The 27749-nt window shown below is 38.7% G+C and overlaps 1 protein-coding gene across 2 annotated transcripts in view; it reads right to left on the bottom strand.

Annotated features, from left to right (window-relative positions):
- Positions 1–4400: 4400 nt before the first annotated feature.
- The window catches only part of ssp2 (short spindle 2), a 54970-nt gene continuing 31621 nt past the window's right edge, over positions 4401–27749 (bottom strand). For both annotated transcript variants that reach the window (XM_065218383.1, XM_065218387.1), the window contains exons 3-8: positions 26029–26216; positions 18193–18299; positions 15720–18119; positions 15174–15342; positions 14853–14980; positions 4401–6027 (exon numbers count right to left, since the gene is read on the bottom strand). In XM_065218383.1, coding sequence (XP_065074455.1) covers positions 5710–6027; positions 14853–14980; positions 15174–15342; positions 15720–18119; positions 18193–18299; positions 26029–26216 — 3310 coding nt within the window. In that variant the 3' untranslated portion in view covers positions 4401–5709. The remainder of the gene's footprint in view (positions 6028–14852; positions 14981–15173; positions 15343–15719; positions 18120–18192; positions 18300–26028; positions 26217–27749) is intronic.

The following is a 27749-nucleotide window of genomic DNA, read 5'->3' as shown; positions in this document are numbered from 1 at the left end:
ATTTGCTCAGCGCTGAAACACAGTAAGAACATGAAGGCTCCCGGGTTTGACGGAATATTCAACCTAGAGTTGAAAAATCTCAAGGCGAGGGTGCACTCGCTGCTGGCTGCCATCCTCAACAGGTGCCTGGAGCTGCACTACTTTCCAAGCATCTGGAAGGTGGCAAAAATCATCCCGATCCGCAAACCTGGGAAAGACCCTTCACTACCGTCAAGCTACAGACCGATTAGCCTGCTCTCAGCGCTGAGCAAGCTGTTCGAAAAATTGATCCTCAGCCGACTAAACAAGTTTGTGGAGGAACATGACATTCTTCTTCCGGAACAGTTCGGGTTCCGCAAGGGGCATTCCACCAATCATCAGCTAGTGCGGGTGATGAATAACATCCGAAGTAACAAAGCTGTATCCAAGTCCACAACCATGGCCTTGTTAGACGTCGAAAAGGCGTTTGACAATGTCTGGCACGACGGACTTATATACAAGTTTTAACTCTAACTTTCCACCATACCTTGTGAAAATCACCCGTAACTACCTCCAGCAAAGGTCGTTCAGGGTGTCGTTGAATAGTTCCCTTTCGGGACAATTTCCGATCCCAGCAGGTGTTCCGCAAGGGAGTCTGCTGGGACCACTGCTTTACAGCATCTACACGTCGGACATCCCTCCTCTAGGAGACGGTTGCGTGTTCTTCCTGTTCGCAGATGACACCGCGATAGCCGTCAAGGGTAGGATGCCTCGTGAAATTACGAACAAGCTCCAACGATGCCTTGACAACTTTACTGATTATGCCACCACGTGGAAAATCAAAATCAACGCCTCGAAAACCCAAGCGATAATGTTCCTTCACAGACAATCGCCAAAACTTAAACCGTCTCCCTCCTGTACCGTAATAATGGATGGTACAAGGGTCGAGTGGTCCGCTGATGTTACTTATCTCGGGATGTTGTTCGATGAGAAGCTCCTGTTCCGCTCGCACATAGAGAAAACCCTAGTTAAGTGCTCCGCCTTGGTTAGGTGTTTGTATCCGCTCATTTGCCGCAGATCCCGCCTCTCAAGGCAAAACAAACTGGCTGTCTACAAACAGATCATAGCCCCCGCGATCTTCTATGCCGCCCCTGTGTGGGAATCGTGCGCTCAGACCCACAGGAACAAAATCCAGGTTGCACAGAATAGAGTGTTAAGGATGATCCTAGATCGTCCATTCGACACAAGAATAGCAGACCTCCATCAAGAGGCAGAAATTTCCAAAGTAGATTCCAAAATTGAGGATACGACAACCAAATTTATCCAAAAATGCAATCTTTCTGAACATGCTTTAATAAGCAATTTGTACATAGTAGGTTAAGTGTATATAGTAGAGTAGGTTAGTTTTAAGCTGTAAATAGTAGTATTAAGTAGTTTCTCTTCAAATTCTAAAAACAAAACGAACCAATCCCACCAAGGTGGTCGACCGTGTACTAAGTCTAGGACTAATTCTGTAAAACAAATTTTGAATTTTGCCCATACCTAAAGATGAAGAAAGCAATTAAATCACTTAGACAAATGTATATGGTAATCATCCAAGTTGAACTGAAATAAAGATCATTTAAACTAAAAAAACTCGCAGAAGGCATTCTTGTGACGAACGTTGAAGGCGACGGACGAGCAGCAGCAGCAGCACGAACAGCAGGAACAGCAGCAGCAACAGGAATTGAGAAATCCAACTTAAACTCCTGCGCGCTAGGTGGCAGGAATAAGCACTAACCGACGGTGATAAGTTTGTGACAGCCCTTGATGATTTCATAGATTGTTTTCAAAATTGATTAATTTCAATGTAATTTCATGCAAATTTCTATTTAGAATGGATTAATCTTGTACAAAATGCATAAAACTATTTTGTAATGCATTGTCCCTAAATAAAAAGCTACTATAAGACTTATAAATTACAGAAAACATGTTAAGGTTTGAAATCATCTGCCGATTCAACAGAAGACGAAGTCGGCCGACTAAATCCATCGACGAAAAACTATTAAATAGGCCGATTGCTCGGTGTATCATCAAACGAAAAACGATTTAATCTGCTGATTAATACACCAACTAAAATTAATTACAAGTGGCAATAGATTTAGTCGGTTGGCGAATCGGGTGATTTGGATGATGTTTGTTTATTTGGAAGATATTTTCGAAACAAAGCACAATTATATACCATTATTACGAGTACTACTTTTTTGCTCGGATCATGTTTTGACTCCCACAGAAACTCGCTAGAATAAATACAAAATAATAGTTTTTTGGTTGAAATTTCAAAAATGTATTCAGTTTGACACATTATTTCGGACTTATCACCGCTGCGATTGCAGCGCCACGGTGGCCGATTGAAACTTGGATTTGTCAATAGCAGCAGCAACATGAACAACAGGAACAGCAGTGGAAGCTTAGCAGCCGAGATTCGTGTAGCCGTGACCGAAGCACCATACAAACTATAGATTGTACGACGAAAAGGTATCCTCAGCCAGGCATGGCAAATCATTTACATGCATTTCATACATTCATTTACATTCATTTGCCTCTAACTTTTTGCATCAACAGTATTCCGCAAAACGATGTGTAGAGCTTTTGTAGGTTTTGTTATTAGCTACAACTTTTGCTCATAACTCAAATCTGTATCTCTTATGCATCACGAACTAGAGCGGGCAGAACTTGTCACTGTTTTTCAGTGAATGTAGTGGCTTCTGTTCGCTCTGGTTCGATTTGGTTTGTTAACAAAAGTTGTAACTAATAACAAAACCTACAAAAGCTATATATGTACATCATTTTGTGGAATACTGTTGAAGAAAATAGTTAGAGGCAAATGAATGTAAATGAATACACGAAATGAATGTAAATGATTTTCCATGTCTGTCCTCAGCATTGCGTTGTTACGAAGTGCTCGTGGTTGAACGTTAAGGTGATACTCTAAGGAAGCCTTAGCGTGAAACTTCAAAGGTACAAATGTCAGCTTCCACAAAACATACAAATTTGAAATTGCTACTCTCTGTTTGTAGTCGATTTGTTGTAGAATAGAAGGGCATTCGATCCTGCCCTGTAGAATGTCTGCCACAAACAGGGCCCTTGTCGTATCTCTTCGACTCCACAAAGAATCTAGGTGAATTAACTGGCAACGACTTTCGTAGCTTGGAAAGCGATGAGGATCTCTCCAAGGCAATCGTCGAAGGGCAAACTAGATGAATCGTCGTTGAATAGACTCTACTCTTTGTACACTGTTTTGGTAATTGGGATTCCATACAGGGTAGCAGTATTCTAACACCGACCAGACAAGGGAGCAGTAAAGCGACTTCAAACACTAGATGTCCGTGAAACTTTTAGTTATCCTGAAAATGAAGCCGAGCGACATATGATAACCTTCTGTGCTTGAAAATGAAAATGAAATAGGGGAAAAGGATGCCCCTAATTTGGGCCCATACATAAATTCAGCAATCGACTAAATTTTCAATAGCGACCAAAAATATCCATTAGTACCGTCCCAATGACGCGTTCTTCAAGATAAAATTGATAAATAGCAGATTTTTAGCGAAGGAGCCAATCTTAGATCCATAGGCCAATATTAGAGCCATTTCCCCTATTTAAACAAGTTTTTAGACCAGCCAATATGGTCTAGTTGTTGCACTACCAGGAAAAAAGTACTTCAAAGGATGAGTGGAGGCGAACCAGCCCAAGGCTGAAAGCCTCCTTAATAAAGCTAAATAATAATAATACTTCAAAGGATTCTGAACAAAGTTCTGAGGATGATTTTCAAGTTGCCTTCCTGGTACAGTACTACCGAGGTACATAGGATTTCGAATGTTGAGACTAGACAAATGTCCATCAAAATAATTAATAATCCTCAATTGCAACGATTAATTCACTTTATATTTAGATAAGATTTAGTTTTAGTTTTAAGATGACAATTGTGAAAATGACATGTAGGTATAGAAAATCACTTGAAAATACTGAATTGCCAAAGCAGGAAAAATGTAAACACAATTAAGGCTGGTAGGTGTAGTGGTAAGCGTGATTGCCTCTCACCCTAAAGGGCCTGGGTTCAATCCCAGACGGCGCTGCCGGGATTTTCTGAGACATAACATCTCTGATCACGCCGTCGTTCGGAAGGGAAGTAAAGCCGTTGGTCCCCGCTATGAGTTGAAGGGTCATAGGTAGGGTCCAGGTGTGGGAGCTGCCTTTCTGGTGTCGGTAGCATTGGTACTCAGTATGGAAAACAAGATCGACGGAAAGATTAAAATGAAATGTAATTTAATTTGAATTTGGAACTAATAAAGAGTTTTAAAAAAAACTTGATTAGGTTCTAGTATGGCACAGGTTCGTGTTTCTTGCAAGATTCTACAATAGGGATGTGAGATTATCACGTGTAAAAGCACACCATTGCCCGCTACTGATACCTAATCTATAAATATATATATTTCTTTATCAAGATATATATTTATATACAGATCATGATGATCCAACGGATAGCTGGTACATATACGATAGGTTCACTGATTTCTGTAGGTATGTAGTTGTGGTTAGCATTTACGGGTCCATCTTTCCGATTGCGACAACTTTAATCACTTTATATAGAGGAACCGCTCCATTCGTTTCCTTTTTAATTAGTTCATTATATTTAGGCTGTAATGTCAATGTTTGCTTCGTTTTCTTACAATCTCTTATTTTGCTTGTATTTTAGTCTTTTCAGTTCACCAATTCCTACTCGATTACTGCCTTGTAAAGTATAGAACTAATCGAGGGCACTCAAATCCTAGTGATTCAAATTAGGGAATAGTTTCGGGTCGATTTGCGCGTTATCGGATATAGAGGAGTAACGTCAATAATTATTCAATATAGATTTTATTCGTTTTCGGGATCGGCTTATTCTACTCTAATAGCTAAAAATAGCATTAACGGGTTAGGTGTAAAAAAGGAGAGCTCACTTGTATATCACAAGGACAAAGACGAATCGATTCATAACGGTTAAAAAGAATTCGACGACAAATGATAGACAAAAATGCAATGACAGGAATTATCAACGAACTTGCAACAGTGTCAACGAATATGCGTTCAGTTCAAAATTACACAGATGGCAACTAGCGAAACATTTTATGAATCTTTAATAGTGGGTTTTTTTTTAATGGGACATTTATTAGAAAAGTGACAAGTACCTATTAGACTGTGGATAAATAACTTACATACAATGATAAAAAAAATTTGAACGAATTAAAATTCGATTTGATAGGATCATGACTGATACTTATTGAAAGATGAGATTTTGATACAAGATAAAATCTAGTGACCTATTAAGGGTATCTGAAATACAGAACTTATAATAAAATAAACTTGACTGTACAAAACGTATAACAACAGCAAATGCACAGTACTCTCGACATTGTAACTGCGAAAGCTACGGATTTGATTCGGTGTTACGAATGCGCATTGTGAAATAAACTGTTTAATTCGTCGTTTTTTAGCACACGAATCGCATCAGTAGGCTCATTTCGAACGCCCTGAACTTAATTTCACCATATGTTGGATACTTGAAATAATGAATGATTTGCTAGGAAGGCAATAAACTGTTTGTAAGCCTCCTCTCGAAAGAGACCATTCATCTTTGAAAAAAAAATACAATTGCTTCAGAACAAAAATAACATTGAACAGCGCTTCAAAAAATCTATAAAAATTTCTAAGCACTAAAGAAACACGCACAATCTATCTCCTCACGTAACTGGTCGGTCGTGGAAGTCCGCTGCGGGCTGTCGGTGGACGCAGGTTCGATGGTTGCCTTAAGCCAGAGGGTTTCGCACCATTCCCACCGGGCGCTGCTGCACTCTTGATCGGATTCACTGCCGTTCGATTTGGTTCGATTAGATTAGACTTCAGTCCTAGGCTATTACCATTATTTACACTGACACTGCCGCTAATGTCTTCAATACTATGGGTCGCGGAATTTTGTACATTATTAGCTATATTTTGACTATCTACACGATACAAGCTTCCTCTAGAGCTAGCTGATGACGATGATAAACTCTGGATAGGGGAAAAAACGAAAAAAAAAAGAATACAAAACATGTGTGAAACTAGGATCAAAATTCAAACCAACTTTAATATCTCTTGCTAAAATAGAACTGTTTACAAAAATTGTGCCATGAATAATTGAATAAACCTAAAATTTTCCGGTTATCATATCTTCTTTCAGAATTTATAGTGTTTAAATAGACACTGTGAGTTTAGGACGGCCTACGATATTTTGACCCAAACTTTCAGTAAGTGAATAAAAGGTCTCTGGCCGATTGAATGATTGTCTTCGAAAACTGTTCCACAAAATGTAATTCCCCAAATGAACTAGGTACCGTTAGGTCGCCATCCACCGCTCACGTTGTTTCCCTTCACCGCTCACTGTATAATTATTTTTCTCTTAACTTGCACATTATAGTAAATGACGGTCAATGATACTACTGGAATTACTTGTAATTATACTAATGGCATTTGTTGAAATTGTATGTAAATAATGATAATACGTATGCAGGAGCGGTGAAGGGAGCACCGCTACCTTACACTACCTAGTTCTTTAAAAAAAAACTGTTAGAGCGAACAAGAATCCCGTGAGAAAACGTTTAATGATCTCTGAAGTCATCAAAAACTGTTTCAGAAAGTATAATCGGTGACAATTATTGTTCTCGCTAATGCACCGACTGGAACGAGACGAAGAGACGCGCAGCGGGAAAGATAGATTGATTAGGTAGAAGGCGACCTGCGCTTCGCAGACTGCGAGGCTGGCGGCGTGCAGCCATGGATCGAGTGGAATGGAGCCTTAGAAAGTTTGTTTACAAATGCTTTTGTTCCGTTATCAAATGTTATGCCTGATATATCGAATTTGCTCTTGATTCAGTTCCGACCTGGATCGGGTATCCAGATTGAGTCTGGCTGCTTTCTGACTAACGTCAGTTTGATCAAGTTGAGCTTCGCACAGTTCGGTTTCGCACCGGATAGAAAACAAATTCGCTAATAGACTAGTGAAAACAAATTCCATGATACTAGCAGCACTGATACGTTTGCATTGAGTACAAGCAACACTTGCAAGTGTTAGAACAAAGAATGACTATGCTTTTGCTTTTCATTATTTCTGTGGAGTAATAATTTTTGTAAACATAAAACAAGCTGGGTTGAACGGCGCCGGTGGTGTAGTGGTAAACGTGATCGCCTCTCACCCCAAAAGGCCAGGGTTCAATCCCAGTCGGCGCCGTCGGGATTTTCTGAGGCATAACATCTCTGACACGTTTTCCTTCGGAAGGGAAGTAAAGCCAGTAAAGGGTCATGAGTTGATGGGTCGATAGGATAGGATTTATATTTAGCATTATCTCCACAAAACATCAAAATTACCTTGCACGCACCATATTCTGAAGTGTTAAGAACAAGCTTGCAAATGCTCATTACAGCTAAAATGCTATTTTTCTGAGTTATGAAGCTATGAGATGTTTTAATGATAATTCTTATTTACAAGATGCAATAAGAGAAGGTAAAGTATGTGTATTACACATAAAACCTGTCAATTAATCTTTCAGAGTGTCACAATAGCGATTAGCTGTAACGATGAGCAACGCGATGAGCGAGCAATCAGCGATCATAAAATTGCTAATTGTGACCTTCTGAAAGCAAAATCGACAAATTTTATACGTCATACACAAACTTTACCATCTCTTCTTGCTTCTTACATTATCATTATAGTATCCCATAGTTTCATAATTACGAAAACTAGCATTTTAGCTCTAATGAGCAATTGCAAGCCTGGTTAAGAAGATTTCAACGTAATCGGAACTGAATGAAAACAATTTAGCTATTTTAAAATTATTTCTTCTAATAGTCGTGTAGACTGAACATCTTGCCTGTTCATAAACTACGTAGACAGTTTTTTGGGATTCTTGACCCCCCCTCCCCTGCGTAGACAATCGCCCATACAAAAATTTTTAAATTTGTATGGCCCGTAGATAATTGTCAACCCCCCCCCCTAAACTGTCTACGTAGTTTATGGACAGCCCCTAAGTAAAATAGATCTGGATACATAATTAATCAAATTTTATTAAGTGAAAAAAATAAAAAAAACGTCCATGCATTCCATATTTTGAAGATTCGATGCAGAGCTGGTAAATATCATGGCCGTCATGTGATGATGAGAAAACACGCCCCCACACTATCACGAGACGAAACTACTTATCATTAGCTTTCTTGTCATTTTTCATTGATCAAGCACTTATGAGAATAATTCTTATGCGGTTTTGACATCAACATTTCTAACTTATTTAGATGAATTTAAGCAAACAACCGTACGTAATCTGTAGAGTGGATATATTATTAAGATTTCCTCGGTACAAGTAACTTTAATAGCATTAAATGAACTAGTAATTACGATGATTACAACACTGTCACGTTCTGTCATGACAAAAAATTCGATAAGATTTCGAAGAAAATCTCTATCATCGTTTTCTCATCCAATATTACATTTGCCAGCCCTAATTCGATGTTTTGGAAGGGAAGTAAAACCGTTGGTCCTGGCCCATGTGTGTTTGAATCAATGAGGTACAGCAGGTGAAGCAGATCGTGAAATATGGTTGTATTAGTAAACCAAAAAATCAACGTAAACGCAATAAGTGACATCACTAATGGCTTGTACCATACATGGGTTTCACTCACACAACTTAACCGATTGCTTCACCTCGGTAATCCAGCTCATTGTATTTGAATGGGTAAGATATTCTACGTAGATGTGGAAGCTGCCTTCCTGCACATTCGATTGCCGTCAATGGATGGCAATCGATGTCCGTCGGTGATTGGCACTAGATTGCTGAACAGAGACCGACGTTAAATAAAGGAATGAAGATTCGATGTTGAATCTCGCTCGGGAAAGCCTTTCCCGATTTTTTTCTGAGAGATTTTAAAGAAATACTTCACGGTAGCCCTCAATCAAAATGATGTATGTAGATAGGAAAGCTTTTGTTGGTCGAATAATCCAAACCAAAATGAGGTTCTCCTCATTTTCCGGAAAGATTGTTGACTCCCAGGACTTCTTTGCTGACGAGTTCTTTAACTTAAAACTTCAAGTACACATAGTAACAGTAATAGAGTACCACTTTCCGACCATTTTAAGCACCTTTACCAGTTACAAAAAGCCGTAAACTATTCCGGCATACCCGGTATACCCTAATATCAGGAGAAGAGAATATTCCCTTTATTGATAAATATTAAGAGAAGGGAATATTGCTTTCGCTTATTTATGAAGTTCGAAACATTTTCACTATTATTAATTGAAGCCTACCACCAATGCATGATTTTGTAGTGTGTGTGTGTGTTCTGATACCGTATGCCCAGGTAAGTTAAAACAAAATCCTACCTGAATATTTGCTGAACCGGACCGGGAATTGGACCATGGCTGCAGCTGCCATCGGCTTGGTAATACCGTGCCTAATCTGACTAGGCTATTTGAGGCCCCTGACTGATTCACTCTATTTACAGATTAGTAGCATCTCCACAAGTGCCACGGAAAGGATAGTTGTGTTAGTGGGTCAGGTTATCTTTGATTTGGATTCACTGTGGTAAATCATACGATCGCTAAAGCAGATTAATGATTTGTATTAATATTTATATCAAATTGGGACACAATTAAAAAGGAAACATAGTAAGAAATATGATGAAAGGGATTGAAAATCTCAATCTTTTCCTTAGAAAGCAGAAACAATATTCCTTAAGCTAGCGAGACCGTCGATAGGAAATATTTGAGAAAAGTTTAAGTTGGTGAGTCATTCATAAACAAAGCTACATATCATAACACTCAGCTCCCTGGATAGATTGTCAATTAATGTCTTCAGCAATTTTCCGCTGGATCATTGAAGATACCTACTTTACAAATTAAATAATAACACCGTCGAAATAATAACAGCAATATTTTTTATCTAACTATTCAAGGGATTAATGCATACACTGAAAACGCCAAAAGATTGCCAATGTAGGGTAATATGAGGCAAGATGGGTAATCCATTTTTTGTCAACATTAACAGGCTTAATGAAAAACCGATGCTGGTTTGAAAAAGCAAACTATCATTGGGGTTGCATTGAACCAGTTGATACTGACTAACAAACAAATTTATAAATGTACTAAACCACCAATCTTGCAACCCCTTACGCTACTTAAACACTCAATTTTGCGAAATCTCACACGATCACGTTTCGGACCACTGTTATAATTTGACGAGAGACCATCAACATATAATTTTACAGTGCTGTCACCTCTGCAGGGTGTGACAAAACAAAACTAAAGGGTTATGGTCTTCAATGTGTGACGGCCCGACGTATCGGTTACCTCTCACGCAAAAGTCTAGTCTCATCCCCGGACAAGTCACAAGGGTGTTGGTGACCATAATATAAAAAAAAATCAGTTTAAACGATCGTTCACTCAACCTACTTTTCAGCCTTATCCCCTAAAAGTAGGCAAAATTTGGCTAATTACCGTATGTGTGTGAAGTCGAGAGCACGGAAAAAAAACTCACATGATTACCAACCGCATCCGGGAGCTACGAGTCGAACGATGCAAGAAAATCTTTAACTTCCTTAAGCGAAAAAATCCGGTAATCCTGTTCACCGACGAGAGCATGTTTACCGTAGATCCCGAATCAAATTCCAGAACCGACCGGTATATTAATTCTCTTCCGGTAAAAGACGTGGCCGACGAGCACAAGAACGTGTATCTGAGCAAGCATCCTGCTAGCGTTATGGCGTTTGGATTGGTGGCTTTCGATGGCAAAAAAATTGACCCGGTGTTCATTCCAGAAGGCGACAAGGTCAACACGGAGGTTCACATCGGGATTTTAGGTAAGTATGTTCTTCCGTGGATCAAAGAACAGTACGTTCCGTAGCCAAATGTTGTATTTCAACTAGATGGGGCTCCGTGCCACACCTCGAACCGCACTCAGAAGTGGTTGCAGGGACATCTTCCGTTCTGGGCGAAGGATATGTGGCCGCCATCTAGCCCCGATCTTAATCCGCTGGATTACTCAACTGGCCTGTTCTAAACGCCACCCGAGTACAGCAAGCCACAGACAAACATTGACCCGTACCTGGAGAGAAATGGATCCACACTACATTATTAGAACCTGCCGTGCATTCCGGAAGCGTGTGGAGGCCGTAATTGCAGCAAGTGGAAACTCGATCGATGATTAACATAGTTTAAGACTCTGAGAAACATCCCCCCGTTGAATAAATAAAAAAAAAAACTCTAAAACGAAATTTTTGATATTTTTTAAATTTTTACATTGTTTAATCAATGGTGCAAACATCATCACGCATACGGTAAAAGAGAAAAGTCGTAATACCTATGTGTTTGACTCCTTCTAAGTTGAAGAACAAAGCTTTCTTATAAAACCAAAATTGGTGAAGTTATTAAAAAAAAACAATTAATTGCCATAAAAACCGTCCGATATCACAAACACTATAAGTTATAGAGTTTTGAAATATGCGTACCTTAACCCTTTACTTCCCAGAAGGTTTTTCGATGTTTTGAGATGCAAATATGTATTTTTGAAAAAAGTTTTTGTTCAAAATCAATAGTATACTAATTATTTTGCAATAGGTACTCAGTCGAATCCCCAAGAATAAATATGGATGAGAATAATGAATACTAGGAGGAGCTTAAACCAGTACTTAAATAGTTAACTGACATTTTCAATATACAGGGTTCCTTGTACCTTGGTTGAATGTGTTATACACAAATAATCAAAAATATCGCAAAATGACAACAAAAATCATCAACGAGCCAAATGATAACGCATTGTCAGTAAAGGCTACAATAATGTCAATATCCTTTTGCGTTTTTTCATGGCCTATGAATCTAAGATTTTGCCCATCGCTAAACATCTGCTATTTATCAATTTTATCTAGATGAACGCGTCTTTGGGACGGTACTAATGGATATTTTTGGTCGCTATTGAAAATTTAGTCGATTGCTGAATTTATGTATGGGCCCACATTAGGGGCATATAGGCCGATGTCACATCCATTTCCCCTATATACATTTTCAATATGCGACCGTGGGTATTGCGTCAATTAAATCAAATTGAAAAGGTTTCTTATCTCGAAGAAGCGATAAAATTTGTTAAAATCGTTATCTGAGGCATGGCGAAAGTATGTTCATCATTATCTAATCAACACATTCAAGTGGTCCAAAATATGTTCCAAACCTGGTGCAAAATATTTTTCCACAAGCGGCTTCAAGTTGAAAAGATGAGCCAAAATATGTTTTGTGGTGGTCAAAAATAAAATAAAAAGCAGGCTTCAGTATTTGTGATATTTCCTGCTTATTTGTTTGTCAAATTGCAAAGTAGAACGATTAGTTTTAGCAAAAACATTCAGCTCTTTGTAATGAGCTGATGAATTAACCATTTATTGTAACAAAATCATACTTTTTTCGAAAATTGTATGATGGCTTCTAAAATACCTTCGTTACCCTACATATTGATTTCTAGTGTTTCAAACATTGAAATGTTGAAAATCTTTCACCATCAATTCAAGTGTATTGCACATTAAATCACACTAAATACTGTTCGGAGCAGATAGATTTGAAGTGTTTTGCATTTCAAAGCGATGTGAAATTGCTTCACGGAAAAAACGAGTCTATGCATTAAATAAAGGAATGGTTGCTCAATAGACAATCGCGTGACACACATCGAGAGTGGTCTGCTTCTGTCGACAGCCGTGTGAACACTGGGAATTTATTTATTTTATATTTTTAGGAAATAATTATATAAGAAAGAAGTGCAGCTTTTAAAAGAAGGAAAAAATATCTCATGAGAGATTGTATGATGTAAATCTCAGAAGAAATTAGTTTTTTTTTATTTGTTTTCCGTGCTGAGCACCAATGCTATCGACGCCAGGGAGGCAAGCTCACACACCTGGACTCTACTATAGACCCATCAACTCATGAACCGGGGACCAACGGCTTTACTTCCCTACCGAAGGAAGGCGTGATCAGAGATGTTATGAGGCAGAACACCCCGGCGGCGCCGACTGGGATTGAACCCAGGCTTGCTGGGGTGAGAGGTAATCGCACTTACCACTACACTACCGGCGCCGCTAAGAAATTAGCTTGACAAGAAAGATTTTTGATGGCAAAATATCTTTCGGCTAAATGATCTATTTGGCGAAATTACCCATTCGGCGAAATAACCTCCCGTGAAAGGACCTGTTGAAAGAGCATTTAACACCCTGTACATAACATAAATTGGATAGATGTGGCAAGAAGACCATACGGGGCGAGATAACCCACCGTTTGTTTGGGCATATTATCTATTAACAAAATCTCTTTTTTTACAAACTTGTTGCAAATCAGTGCTGCAAAATTTCTATAATACACGACGATATTGACAAAACAGCTTTGGTCGCTCATTGGAGCTAAAAGTCATCTTCGTGGGAAACCATGTCAATTGTTAGTGACAATTCTGTCAGTGACGAACATGTACAGTTTTTGTTATTAGCTGAATTTGTAACTAAATCAAATGAATTAAGCAAAACAATTCCATGGAGCCGTTAAAGGGTTAAAGTGAACAAGGATCTATGTCCTAATAATGTGACACAGAATGTACACGTTTTGTTACCAGGTACACTACCGATCATAAGTTTAAGGACACCCCAAAAAACCATACAAATATGTTTTGTTCAATGATCTCTCATTATACGTTCAATTTTCGATCTCCAAAGGTTATTTGAATGGTATGAATGGTATAACATAAGTGTTCTACTACTACTTTTATTTCAAAATTTGGCCAACCCAATTCTGAGAAAAACAGTCATGATTCTTCAGAGTAAATTATGAAAAAATATTGTAACTTTGGGTGAACTTTTAGCACACAAAATTTGAAAATCATATTGAACAATTTGCCTAGGAAGAAAGTTCCATTCAATACCTTTCAAATGATCTAAAGAGAACGAAAATTGGACGTAACATGACAGAGATATGAACATAACAAATTTGTCATGTTTTTTTTGGGTGTCCTTAGACTTATGATCGGGAGTGTAAATCTTTGTCATTGACGAAGACTGAAGGTATCAGTACACGAGACAAATATTTGTCTTAATTTGACAGATACATTAATTGTATCTGTCAAATTAAGACAAATATTTGTCTCGTGTAATAATACCATGAATGAGATTTTGACGATTGAGATTCTTCTAGACAAAAATAATTTTGTCAATATCGCGTGAAGTCTTTCAATGACAATGACAAATCTCGAAGACCGTCACGAATGTATGTGTTTTTGTTTTTCTCATAATGCTTGTGTGAATTCTGAAAATAGCAAGTAACGGTGTCCTAGTAATAACATTTCCGATCAGAAATGGTTTAATTTACACCAAATTGAGGAATTAGAACGAAATCACACATGTCATATGATAGTTATTTGATAATTTTATTTTTGCTCGAATGTTGTTCTACCGTTTGTGTTGTGTATGAGAGACGACGGTAGAACATGAGAGTACGAAAACAAACAGACTGTCACGCACGACAACGAAGCAAGTGTAGTAAAAACGTCAACAGTTTCAACCCCTGAGTTGTGAGTATGAGAATCTCAAGAGTGAGATTATTTGTTGAGGAGTACTCAATGGAAGAGATTTGAGAATGATTTTTCGAACTCTGAGCATAATATTTAAAAATATCTAGTCGAGTGTTGAGTTGAATATTTAACTGACTAGAAATATTCAACAATAATTTATTAATAAGGCTGGTATCACAACTTCTACAAAATAAATTATAAGGGGACAAACTGATAACAACGAAAACCACTCGAAGATAGAGGCAATTGAGTTATACTTACGTTGATTGATTCGGTGTCTGAATCTACGGATTTCTTGTGGGAACTATAGCTAAAGTAACCGGATGAGGGCCGTACCAGTCCTAGCCGGGAAGCCGCTTTTGGTGCCCGCATCTGCACTCCGGATAGATACAAAAACACATAATCAATGTTATTAACACTAGATAATATGTCATCACTTAAGTCGCAATCAAAGTCAATTTCAAAATTAAAATTCAAGCTAAAATAGTCAAATAAAACACACTAAATCAAACAATTTAGAAACAATGATGACACGGAGGTAAACAAATGATAGTTAATACGGAAACGAGGCAAAACGTACATTAGAATTTGTAGTGGTAATACTGCTTGGGTTCAGTTCTCTGCTCCGGGTATTGATTTCGGGTGCAGAATTTTTCAACGTCGCTGCTATTGTTGTACCGGGTCGCACCAGTGAACTGGCACGGGGCGTTCGCAGTAGATTCAACTGCAACTTGGAAGTGTTATTTTTCAGCTATAAAAACAATATTAACACATATTAGGTTAGTCAACGGAAATGAATGCAACAAATAATCGGTATTCGGTCGAGCGGATGTAGGTGAATAATTTAGATTTTGAGATTGACGTGTACTTTGTAGCGCTGCGTCAGCTTTCCTCATACAATTTTGGAATGGTTTCTAGTAGTTCTTACAGATGCAACGAAATACACAATGAACTAATGTCAGCTAAATGAATCAACAAACTAAATAGCATGCGATGCAATTAATTCATGTTAAAATATGAATGATATTTTTATAATGTTTACCAAAAACAAGTCAAATGATCACGATACAATTCAACTCAAACGTCAATCAATTTTCGAACGATGAACAAACCAACTACTCCACTTACCTCAGTATTGCTATTATTGTGCGAAAGTTTCTGCGCGGACAACCCTAGCGGAGTTGGAATCCTGTTTAAATTACTATTCGATCCTCCGTGATTGCTTTGGTTGTAGTACAGATTATGGTACGACTTTGACTTGGTTCCCATCGGTGATTTTAGGTTTGATTGTACGGAACCTGCTGCACCGATCTTCCTTCCAGTGTCACCACCGCCCAGCCTGTTACCACCCAATGATAACCTTGGCTGCTGGTAGCTCGGTCGATCATTTTCCAAATTATCTGTAGAACTTGATTTTGTCGACAACGGAAGGGATAAATCTTTCCTGGCCAAACCAATGCCGCTTCCAAGACCACCGTAGTATCGTGGCTTTGATAATGATCGTACTTTGCTTTCAGGCTTTGGGATACCTTGCGGTCGTTTGAAAACCACCTCTTCAGTCTTATTCTGTTCATAGCTACTGGCGGAAGAAAAACGCGATTCCTTCGGTGAATTGTAATCCACACGGCTAAAGGCACTGGTTGCCACTACTGGTGAACCGGGCAGCTCTTCTTCCATAAGAAGAGAAGCCGATTCGGGCAGGTTGTCCTCCACTTCCTCGGGACCCGGTACAATGACCATTCCTTCTTCACGTCTCTTGTTGATACGGATCGTTTTGAATCGATCGCGGTTCTTTCTATCACTGCTTCCTACCTCGCTCGCAGTAGGAAGTGGATCTACGCTCTCCGTCGCATTCGGTTCGTTCGTTTGCAGCTCCGGTTCATGTAATGACGTTTCTGCACTTCTAAGTGGCTGCGAATTTTGCTGCTGGGGCGACAAAGTAAGGTGGACGTCATCGTTGTATCTACTCCTACGATTCAACAGTCGTTCACTGCCACCGGACGACGACATACTTCTAATCATCGAGTCCGCCAGCTTATTGTCCATTGGAGAAGATGTGGAGTCATTCATTTCCCCTCGTTTCTTCAGTTCATCTTGTTGCTTCTCGGAATTAATACGCGAATGACGTTTCTTGATATTGTCCAACGATTGGCGAAACTTGACACTATCCACCGATCGTTTTACATCGGTAAGCGAGTTCAACATTTCATCGAAGTCCACACCGTTTTGCTCGCTTTCCATGAAAGACTTTTCAAACTCCTCGAACTGCTGCAGTGATATTCGCTTCTCGTTATCCAAGAAGTGTGAACTATTTTCAGTCTTTGAACTTGGAGTACCCGGAAGTCTGCGGAACTCTACATCGAAATCATCGGTTTCCATGGCGATTTCACTTTCTAGATTCCGGCTAAGTCTTGGGCCCTCCAACCGCCTACCTGTATTGGCAGCGATTGGCGAAACATTCACTTCATACTGACTTATATCACTAATACGCTTCACTCTAGGCACTTGCACAAACGGAGTCGATTGAGCGACACCCATCGAATCCCTGCTTCCCACTTCATTGACTGGTACCTCAAATGTCCCGTTTGGAGTATGATAACTAGCACTACTGATCGGATCTGGACTGGCCACATTTTCAAAGTAGGTTCCATTGCTAGGACTTTCGAATGTTCGATTCACCCCGGTAACACCAGAGGAGTCTTTTTCACAGTATTCGTAAGTTTGATTAAGTTGCTTCTGGACTCCGTTCACTTTGGCCGTTCGATTGAGTGAGAATGTTCCGTTGCAATTGTCCGTCGCACCAAAAGTACCGTCCATCGTTTTATCACTAATACCAGCGTTAAAAGTTTGATTAGCCAGCATTGGTTCTCCGCCATCAACTTTTGGTAGTGTATCAAATGTACTGTTTAGACTAGATTTTGGCTTCCTATAAGTGTCGAAGTTTCGCCTCCTTTCGAATGTACTATTCAACTTTGGCCCAACCACTGGTGCAGTTTCCGTAGGCTCCACCTCAAACGTTACATCCGTTTGTTCATTCCCAAGCACCATCGTTACATCGGATAATCGACCTTCTGCACTTTTTGTTACGCTTTCTAACGAATTCTGCATTGTACTAAGCCCAGACAGATTCTCTTCGATTCCATTCAAATCGGTTTTTGATATCGCCAAGTCTTTAGTCAGCGAATTATCATCGAAACACGACAAATTCTCCAGAAATTTACGATCTTTTATCACATCGGCCAACTTGTAGCCATCGTAATTGCTGTGCGAATTGAGCTGAGTATCGTCGCCTCCGTTCGCATTCAGCAAGTAACTAACGTTGGTGAAGTCTCCACTAGTAATAAGACTACTGCCCATCTTGTCGTTTATCGAAAACTCCATCGAAGACATGATGGACCCTGGTGGGGAGACATCGTTTAGCCAGCTCCTTTGCATCATCTGACTCGTGTTTGCCGTACTACCGGGGGTCATAGTTACTGCACCGCCTATTTGTAGATTCAGTAGCGGAGAGGACACCTTCATGGAGGTCTGAAAATGAGACAGATGGTATTAGAAAGTGTATTAATTGATATTGATTGGGATTCCTGGGGTCATTACTTACTTCTTGCAGTGAGGGCGACAGCTCTGCAGATAAATTGGAGACATTGAATGTAGAGTCCAGTCTTTTCTTTGGTCTCGTGAATGTTCGTGTATCGATGTATTTTGAGCCTGTAGGATAGAATAATTTCTGCATAAGTTATCAAATATTGAGACAGAAAATTAAGCATTAAAAAAATCCAGGTAGATAAACGCTTCCACCACTCAATCGGTTTGGAGTCCAGAAGGACTATCCTATGTTGGCAGCTTCAACACTGGATTCCGTTTGTATTGTTTCAAGATAGTTATGGAAAAAATGCTGTGACGTGTGCGCGAAGATACAAACGCGTAGTAATCCGATTGGGTAAGTAAATCCGTTTCGAACGAAATATCTAAATTCGCACGAATTCCGAACGCGAACCGAAGCGAGAAAAAAGGCTTATTATAATTTAAAGATTACCACCAAAATAAATGTGATAGCCTATGCTTACAAGTTGATTAATTTTGGTTTCCTCCCTAGATATTCTACTTATTTATTACTGAGCTTTGTATCAAATTAGTTAATTTAACGGACGTATCAATCATTTCAAGATTACGCGACCGTACCGAACAAATTCTATACTAGATAAGCTCAAAAGCGTTTGACAAGCTTTACCGCATTGCGTATCAATTCTGCGTAAGCTCCGTAGACGTAAGCGCGCTGAATCCGACAGACGCCAAAGGTTTAACCTGCACCAAAACCGCTTAAGGAACGACCTCGAATCAGTAAAACCGTTTAGAACTAAACATCTAAATTACGTAAGATACGAAAATCGCACAAGTTGCGAACGCTGCGCGAGAAAACCGTAGAGAAAAAATAGCTTATTATCACTTAAAGAATGCCATCAAAATATACGAGATAGCCTATGTTGGCAAGTTGATTAATTTTGGTTTCCTCCCTAGATATTCTACTTATTTGACTATTGAGTTTTTTTTTCAAAATAGTTATTTTACCGCACGTATCAATCAAATTCGCGACGGTACCGAATCAAATTCTAAACTACATAAGCTCAAAAAACTTTTGGTAAGCTCTACCGAATTGCGAATCACTTCTGCGTAAGCTCCGTAAATGTAGGCGCGTTGAATTCAACAGCCGCGAAAAGTTAAACATGCATCAATATCACATAGGGTTAAGTTCATAGAATAACATTGACTGCTGTTTACAAATGTAAGTACTTGAACACTAACAAATAAGTTAACTCAAAAGCTTTAACCGCATATATCAGAGATTTCGCGTATTGAGAGAATAATATAGTAATCGAGTACAATAAACTCAATGGAAAACAATACCTACAAAAGATTAAAAGTTATTAATTGACACATACCTCTAATTTGACTTATTTCCTAAACTATTCCTCTCCTTGTTAATCTGCTTAATGCTATTGGTCTGCTTGCGTTTTCTTATTGAAGTTCAATACTAAATAGGAAGATTTATTCTACAACTTTAAAGTTTAGTTGCCTCCCTAAGCGGACCCCCTGCATCCTAATTCTTTTGTTATTAGACTTTCTGAATTTTCTTATTAAAGTTCATTTGATGATTATGATATCTAATTAGTCTAATTTGATAAATAATTGAAATCTCTGATTCACCTAATCAATCATAACCCATGCTTTATTAAGTACCTGCACTTGTGCTTGCAATCTAAAATTAAACGTGTTTTAAGTATAAAGAGAGAGAGAAAGATTAGTAATTTCCATTTAATTCCACTACCTTATTTGCTTATCCTTGACAGATACGCGTATTTCGTCTACAATGTGCAGACTTCTTCAGTGTCTTGTACTAATACCGTGTTTTAAGTACTTTTGACTTTGACCTATTTATTATATCTTAGTTCGACCCAGGTGACACCTTCTAAAATGCTTCATTTTGAAGTGAATGAAAACAATAATGAAAGCTTGTCACGCAAACAGAAGGAGCACTGCTGGGCACTTTCTGAAATATTTCAATGGTATAATTCCCTTGCAAACCCAAATAAATCTATCTGCGTAAAAATAAATAAGAGTGATTTGCGGAAAAACCCGCCAGTATTGCACCTAACGTCAGTGCCTATACGTAAGCGTACTACAACGCGGCTCTCAAACAAAGGAGTAACAAGTGTGATACTATCACTGCTAGACCAGATCTTTGGTTTTCTCATGCAATGGTTCATCAGAGAGGGGAAGCTTAGTAATCCCGATCGCCTGCCCATGGCGCCATTCTATCGCGGCATGAGCCAGCAACGCCGGCCATAAACCTACCGTCTCAGACACTCCACTATAAAGCATGAAATTAAGCCCGCCCACCAGCAACAAGGTGCAAAAACTAGCCAAGGGGAGGGCATTTTAGATAGTAATTTCAAAAGTACATATATACTAAGGCAAAAATGGTACAGGTTTAGAAAGCCCTGAATTAACAAATTTGGAATTGCTCAAAGAACACTAAGTTGAGCGCCGGCGTAAAGCCCCAGTGAGAACGCAATAAAGCCAAATAAGAAGAAGAAGTTTTGATAATTCGGTCAATAACTTTACAGATTTATGTATAAATTATTAAAAGTTCCTTAAAATATAGCGCGTATAAACCCACTGTAAAGTTATACAATTTATATAAATTTAAGTCTTAATATGGTGACCATCAGTATTTCTTTAGTAGCTGTCCAAACGACCTGATTCGCTAAAGTGAGCTGCTGACCGCAATTATTTTTTTAGGAACCACAGCTCATCATCTCACTTAAGTACATGACAAACCTATACCGTCGTTTATAGCAGGGCTCCACTTTTCAAAAAGGACTGACAAAAAAATTACTTACTGATCAATAGCGTCAATAGTAAAAACAAACTTCCAAACGCAATGTAAACATACACTCAAAAAATTTATCACATATCTAATGAATGAAATCCATGTGAATTTCACATAGCTTTCTTGCGATCACATAGCTGCAAATCTCACCACAAAATCACATGATTATTATGAGGCCGATGAAATTCATATGAAAAATCATATAAAATTAATATGATCGCATAAATGTTATGTGAAATTCAGATGAATTCCATTAATTTTGATTATGGATGAAAATCATGTGCGTTTCCAATGGAAGTTACATGAAAACTATTTTCGGTGTAGCGGCTGTATGGGAGAGAGACAACCTACATATGCAATACGATGGCAGTTAAAAATATCATCTGATTATTTCGAGTAATTTGATCAAGCTATATCCTGCTGTCTATGAGTGTGCATTTTGTCGTGGATAATTCTTATTAATGAGACACATCACAAATCACATCAACTCAATGAATTATGTTCAGAACCACCGTTTCGAAAGAAATTTAACCATTGTGGTATTTTACGGGTGACTGGACGTTGACGAAATAAATTTTGGATTTAATTTATTCAGCTTATTATTGTCAAAAAATAAATAACTAAGACGATACTTAATATTGCTGTGTGCTTAGTGTCATAAAAAACACTCAATCAAACCGCTCCTTATCAGTAACGATTGCGGAAATGCGTTTGATACTTTTTTTCATTAACAAAGTTCCTTGTCTCGTTATTGCACGTACAAGGTAAGAGTAGGTAAACATTCGATTTGCTCTTAGGACTTAATTTACGAAGCGCGTGTGTGTCTACACAATCCAATAAATTGTCTTTACCATATTTGTAACGGCGAGCTCAGTCAAACGCATGACTGAGCTCTCGGTTCTGAACGCTTTGTGTTGTATAGGTATAGGTACCTACAAATCGTAGCACAAAAAACGAACATTCAAAACATACAGCCTCCAAGGAGTACAATAACTGAAGTGGGCAGATTGTAAGCAGTGGCATTGCTGGCGACGACGACGCGCTCGAGTAGGCATTGCAAAACTGGTATCTGGTAGTATAGATACCTTCCGGCCTACATCTGCGAAACCACGACAATAATTTTATTGGCAAAAATAATAAAAAAGCAGCAAACTGGCAAAACGGCATTCATTGAAAGTTGTTGTCCTTCTTCTTTCCAAAATGATAGAGAATTAGTTGAAGACGTAGACGCCGCATGGAGCGTGGTGGTGCGATGATTGAAAAAATGTTTATTGCTTTTGAGGAAGTAATTAATATTATAAGCACGATCAAGGATTTTTAACCCCAAAACTCCCCCACCTAAAACCGTCATTCAGACATTGTTTACGGATGATGCGTTTGATACAACGAGGCAACTGAATTTGAGAAATTAGATACCCGTGTTTTGCTTGGTTTTCTCGGGTACCCAGCATATTTTTCCTGTTCATATAGGTAAACGGCTAAGGCCGATACAAATTTATATTTTACTTTTTGCCCTCCTCCCCTTGCTGGAAAACCAGGGGAAAGAAAAAAGATCTTTATTGACAACAGGTAACACCATTGGCCACTTACTGAATAGACCGTTTTACGAGACGTTCTGATGAGCTGATTTTCCAATTCATGATTGTTGATGGCCAGGGAGGAGTTACCTAACCCCTGCAAGATAAAGCCCTACAGTAAAAGTATGGACACCTGACTTCCAATCGAACTGTCAAAATGCACTGCTTTGCTCGATTGGAACAACTTTTTCCAGTTTTCTGATTTCATCCGTCCATACTTTTCCTGTAGGGTTTTACTACGAGAAACAACATCAATAATACCAGTTCTGTCAGACAAATTGGCTCCTGTCCCACACCCCGACATTGTGCCTATACTGATAATCTGATGAAAATGTCTCCACTAGCTCAACCCTATGCTACCGTCGACATCTTGCAACTATAATATCGAAGACAACAAACCAAGAAGATTGGCAACTCTTCAATTTTCTCATACGAACGCTATGAGACAGGTACACGGAAACAAATCCGATTCCATTTTCATGAATAAAAAATCATGAAATGAAAAAACTTACCGTCCCATTGTAACAATGATTCATGATTTCGTCATGGAAATTCATGATTTCATAATGCAGTGGACTACAAGCGTTACACGTACTTGGCAAACCGTGTTCATAAACCGCACTACATAGGTATCTTTTATACGCCTTTTGTCTTCCTTCTTAAACAAGTGCTGATAGTCTAGTGGTCAAAGTATGGGTTTTAATGATCTCAAGGTTCTTGGTTCGAATCCAGTCTTTTTGCAGTTTGTTAAACCCATGAATTTAGCTCATGATTTCAACTCGGATGATTCATGATTTTGGAAATGTTTGCTGCGTTACGCAAAAGTTGCTCATGATATCATGAATATTATTCATGGTGTATTTTCATAACATAAAAATACGCTGTGTTCATGAAATCATGAGTCATTTTTCTCATTTCGGAGATCGGGTTTTTTTCCCGTGTACAATCGCGTCATCTGCCGCTCAAAGGTAAATGTTTCGAACGAATTTGATAGCAAAGATTACATCCTCAGAAGAAGGGTTTGTGTATTTGCTCATTTTTCTATGCGTTGCTTCCACCTTCACTCAAGCGCAGCGCTACTGTATCTGTCGCTTGGATTCTGGCAAAGTTGCCAGTCTTCTTGATTTGTTGTCTTCGATAATATGTAGGAATGTGCATATAAGCTTATAAGAAATGCTACCAGATTTTTCTGGAGTGCCACCAATTTTAAGAAAATGTTCCATAAAGAAGTAGGGGAATTTACGTATTCTCGGCAACCTAAGCAGCGACCTTCTTTCTATAGCCTTTTTCTCTATGGAACGCACACATATGCAGTATTGGTTTGTTTACAATCTTTTGCTGCCAGCTGCTCTAACAATTTCAGTCGAAAGAATTGTCAAAAACTGTTTTGAAACGCTTTTACAAAGCTCCAATCTTCTCTAGTGAGAGCGAGTATTGTCGGCAACCAGTTTTTCTTCGGCAACCGTTCCATTTGAACTGCATGTAAATCTGCTGTTCTATTATCGGCAACTCGAAATCAGCTACAATTTGTAGTGCGTGTGTTTCATTTCAAGAAAACCTTGCTAGATTGCTTTTTCTCAGTGGTAAAAATATAGTCAAATTGAAGCTGAATGCATAAAGAATCGTTTGCATGCATTCAGCGAAGTGTTTTCGTAAAAAAATCCAGTGAAAATAGTGTTTCAATTTGGGTTGCCGAAAATAGTCTGTCATGCCGAAGCCGTCATTTCCCCTATGTAATACAGATTACAGAATTTATTTTAAATATATATTTTTGTCGAAGAAAGCTAAGTATTGACAACATCTCTGTCAATTCTTCTGTCCATAAATAAAATGTTTTTTTTTATTAATATGCATCCTCAGAAGTGACGATGCCTTTGATGTAAGCTTTCTGAACTGTTAACTAGTGATGCACCGAATAGTGCTAATCGGTATTTAAAACAAAATATTAACTGGTATTAGCTATTTCCCAACTAACAAGTGGCGGACAATGTGTTTGAGCGAAATTTGGAGACTGAAAAGTTTAATATTCGCCTCTATGGCGGCTCGACTATGTCGGCCGAATATTCGGTCAGCCATAATACTGAAACTGTGAAATGCGTGTCAATGCTGTGACACAGCACCCCTGTCTCGTTGCTGAGAAGCGAACTTGTTCACAGCATCGCCAAGCATTTTGCAGGTTCGATTTTGTTTTCCTCTGTTCGGGACCAGTAAATTGATCTATTGTAGTATATCCCGTGTCCTTAGTTTAGTGCATGTCGTATTACTCCATCACTATTGAGAAATGATGAAGTATTCGATTTTTTTTACAGTTGTCATTCGCGCATATATCGCAAGTATCCGACTCTAATTGAAAGGTCCCGCTATTTATACCCTTCGGAGTGTTGAAACACCCTCCAAAGGCGCGCCCCTTTGTCAGTCAAAATTGGATTTCAGGTTCGATATTACGCCAGTTGAAATTGAGTTGTTTATGTCAACGTGCAATGATATGTTATATTAGAACACAAGGAGGCAAAATATACTTTACAATTTGTTTTTCAAACTGGCAAATATTTACTGGATTATAGAGATTTGTGCGCTAATTGTCGTAACACGTAACACAAACCGAAAGTGACTAACTGTTTTGCTTACAGTGTATTTCCAAAACACTCGAAACAGACTTAACACTTGAGCGGCGCCGGTAGTGTAGTGGTAAGCGTGATTACCTCTCACCACAGCAGCCCTGGGTTCAATCCCAGTCAATATCTATCACCGAGATATTCTGAGACATAACATCTCTGATCACGCCTTGCTTCGGGGGTCGGGGGAAGTAAAGCCGTTGGTCACCGGTTCATGAGTTGATGGGCCGATAGGTATGGTCCAGGTGTGGGTACTGCCTTCCTGGCGTCGGTAGCATTGGTGCTCAGCACGGAAAACCAGATCGACGGAGAACAAATCGAGGAAAAAAAGACTTAACACTTACACTGATAGGCAAAATAAAGTGCCCTCCCCATAATTTTTTGAATTTTTTTTTATTTATTTGGATCAAATTAAAGTAAACACACTGTTATTTTTGTTTTGTATCTTATTTTTATATTCTTTTAAAGTTTCACCTATGGAATACAAAAAAAAACTGCCTACTTCAAAAATCGATATGTTTTCAATAAGTTTCTATCGGAATTTCAGGCTCTTCAATATTAATAACATTGGAATGCAATAGTTAGAGCACGTTAGCGGCTCAATTTATTCGAAACCCAAAGATGCATCTTTCGTGCATGATCCGTTACACCAATTTACAGCTTTCAAAACGATGAGACGGTGAGAATTGAGAAACTTTACGAGAGTGAATTAGAGCAAAACAATGCCATCCGAAGATCATAGATAAGTGCAACCATCAATCAGAACTACCTCTGATCCACCCGACGAAACCAAAAATGCAACCGGAATAACTGTCTACTTATGATGTAAACGTTTTTGACATCACGAAACTTACCTTTGCTGTCGCTATTGTTAAAAGTAGCGTTGTGAGTGCTGTAGTGGTGATTGGTACTGCCAGAACCGAAGCTGCTGGAGGCTGGTGGCGTCTGTACTGGAAGGACGCCACCGCTTGACGGGACTGTGCTGCATGATTTCCATTGTTTGAATATTTCCACCACTTCATCGTCCAATCGTTCCGTGTCGCTGCAGATGTTGCAAAAAAAGAGAGAGAGAATGGTAAATTGGTTAGAAAATATTAAAAAATTACGTTACACAGTGATTCGTTGCATGTATATATGGAAGGTAGGCAACATGGAAGCCGTTATTGATGTAGAGGGCGCAAATGAGGCAAACAGAAAGACCGGCAAACGAAACCATATTCTCACTGCTGCGGTTGGCCAGGCTGGAAGGTAATATATTAAGACCATAAGAAGCGCAGAGGATAGCAAAAATCGATCGCATGAAAAAGAGATTAGTGGGCATTTGTATGCAAAATAAGCGGAAAGTGTTGAAACTGACCAGCAGATCCAAACTGTTCAGGGTGAACTACTAATGAAATTGCAAATAAATTCAATCAATATTGCAAAGGCTTTTAACGATTTCAAAGTAAATGTTGTTTTAATGATCTTGGTAATGTTTAAAAACTCTCAAAATTTTGGGAATTAGAAATAACCTGTAAGCATTTATTGTTCAGTCAATATTGAAGTAAAGATGATTTTCGACAACACTAAATTTCTGGGTTCTTCAATTAGGCGCGGAAATATGCCCCATCTATCAACTAACATGCTCCCACAACAACGAGACTGTATGCTCTATTGCTAAACGGATAGTACACCACTTACCAAAAGTGTGACATGCCCCAGAACATTAATTTTAGATGCCTCATACATACAGCACAAAGATGGAATAAACACTTTCTTAAATATGCTTGCCAAAATGGTGTAAAAAACTACACCGAAAGGGTGCTTTTAAAGATGATATTTTTATTATTTAATTACGACAATTGACACGTGTGTAACTTGCACAGCAGAGTTGTCCCATTAAATACTTGGATTGGCTTGGATTGCCCTGTCTTGTAGTTATATTAAGCCTGAATTCGTAGAAATGCAAAGGGAGCATTTTGTCCAGGGGATGTTTTATACCTTCCAACCCTCGACCAAAACTTTACTCATTCTCGGAGTATATTAATAGACTGAGTGAAACCTCTCTCGAATTTCCTCATGTTCAGAAAAAATTTCCTGGAAAATCGAAGAAAATTTTACACAGTCTATGAGTGACCTAAGTTTTTGCAAATTTGAGTATACAGAACTCAAATATCAGTCAGATTCAACGGCCGTGCATTTGAATAAATTTTAGACTGACTAACCTATGTTGGCAGTTTGAGCACTGTTTGCACTAGCGTGCGCAGCGTGCGTTTTAGAAGTCGGAGAAAGGGGGGGGGGGGGGTAAATCCCATGTGTATCAATCGTGGTGCTTCAAAGGCCCAAAAACAGTTATCAAACAAAATAGCTAAGTTAAGGGATCAGTACCATAGTTGTTTGCCATCCCTGTTACGCACGCTAGTGCTGGTTTGTGAATATTGTTTCAAAATAGTAATGGAAAAAATTGCGAACGTGACATTTTCCACTAAAAAAATGTAAATTTTTCCGGACTATTTTTTTATAATGGCGTGTGTATTTTTTTCCCTTGATTTGTTTTCCGTGCTGAGCACCAATGCTACCGACGCTAGGGAGGCAG

Source organism: Ochlerotatus camptorhynchus, unplaced genomic scaffold, assembly GCF_037179485.1.
Source record: "Ochlerotatus camptorhynchus isolate MF236.1 unplaced genomic scaffold, CSIRO-AGI_Acam_v1.1 ptg000008l, whole genome shotgun sequence".
NCBI classification, from domain to species: domain Eukaryota; kingdom Metazoa; phylum Arthropoda; class Insecta; order Diptera; family Culicidae; genus Ochlerotatus; species Ochlerotatus camptorhynchus.
This window is presented reverse-complemented; position numbering and strand designations above follow the sequence as displayed.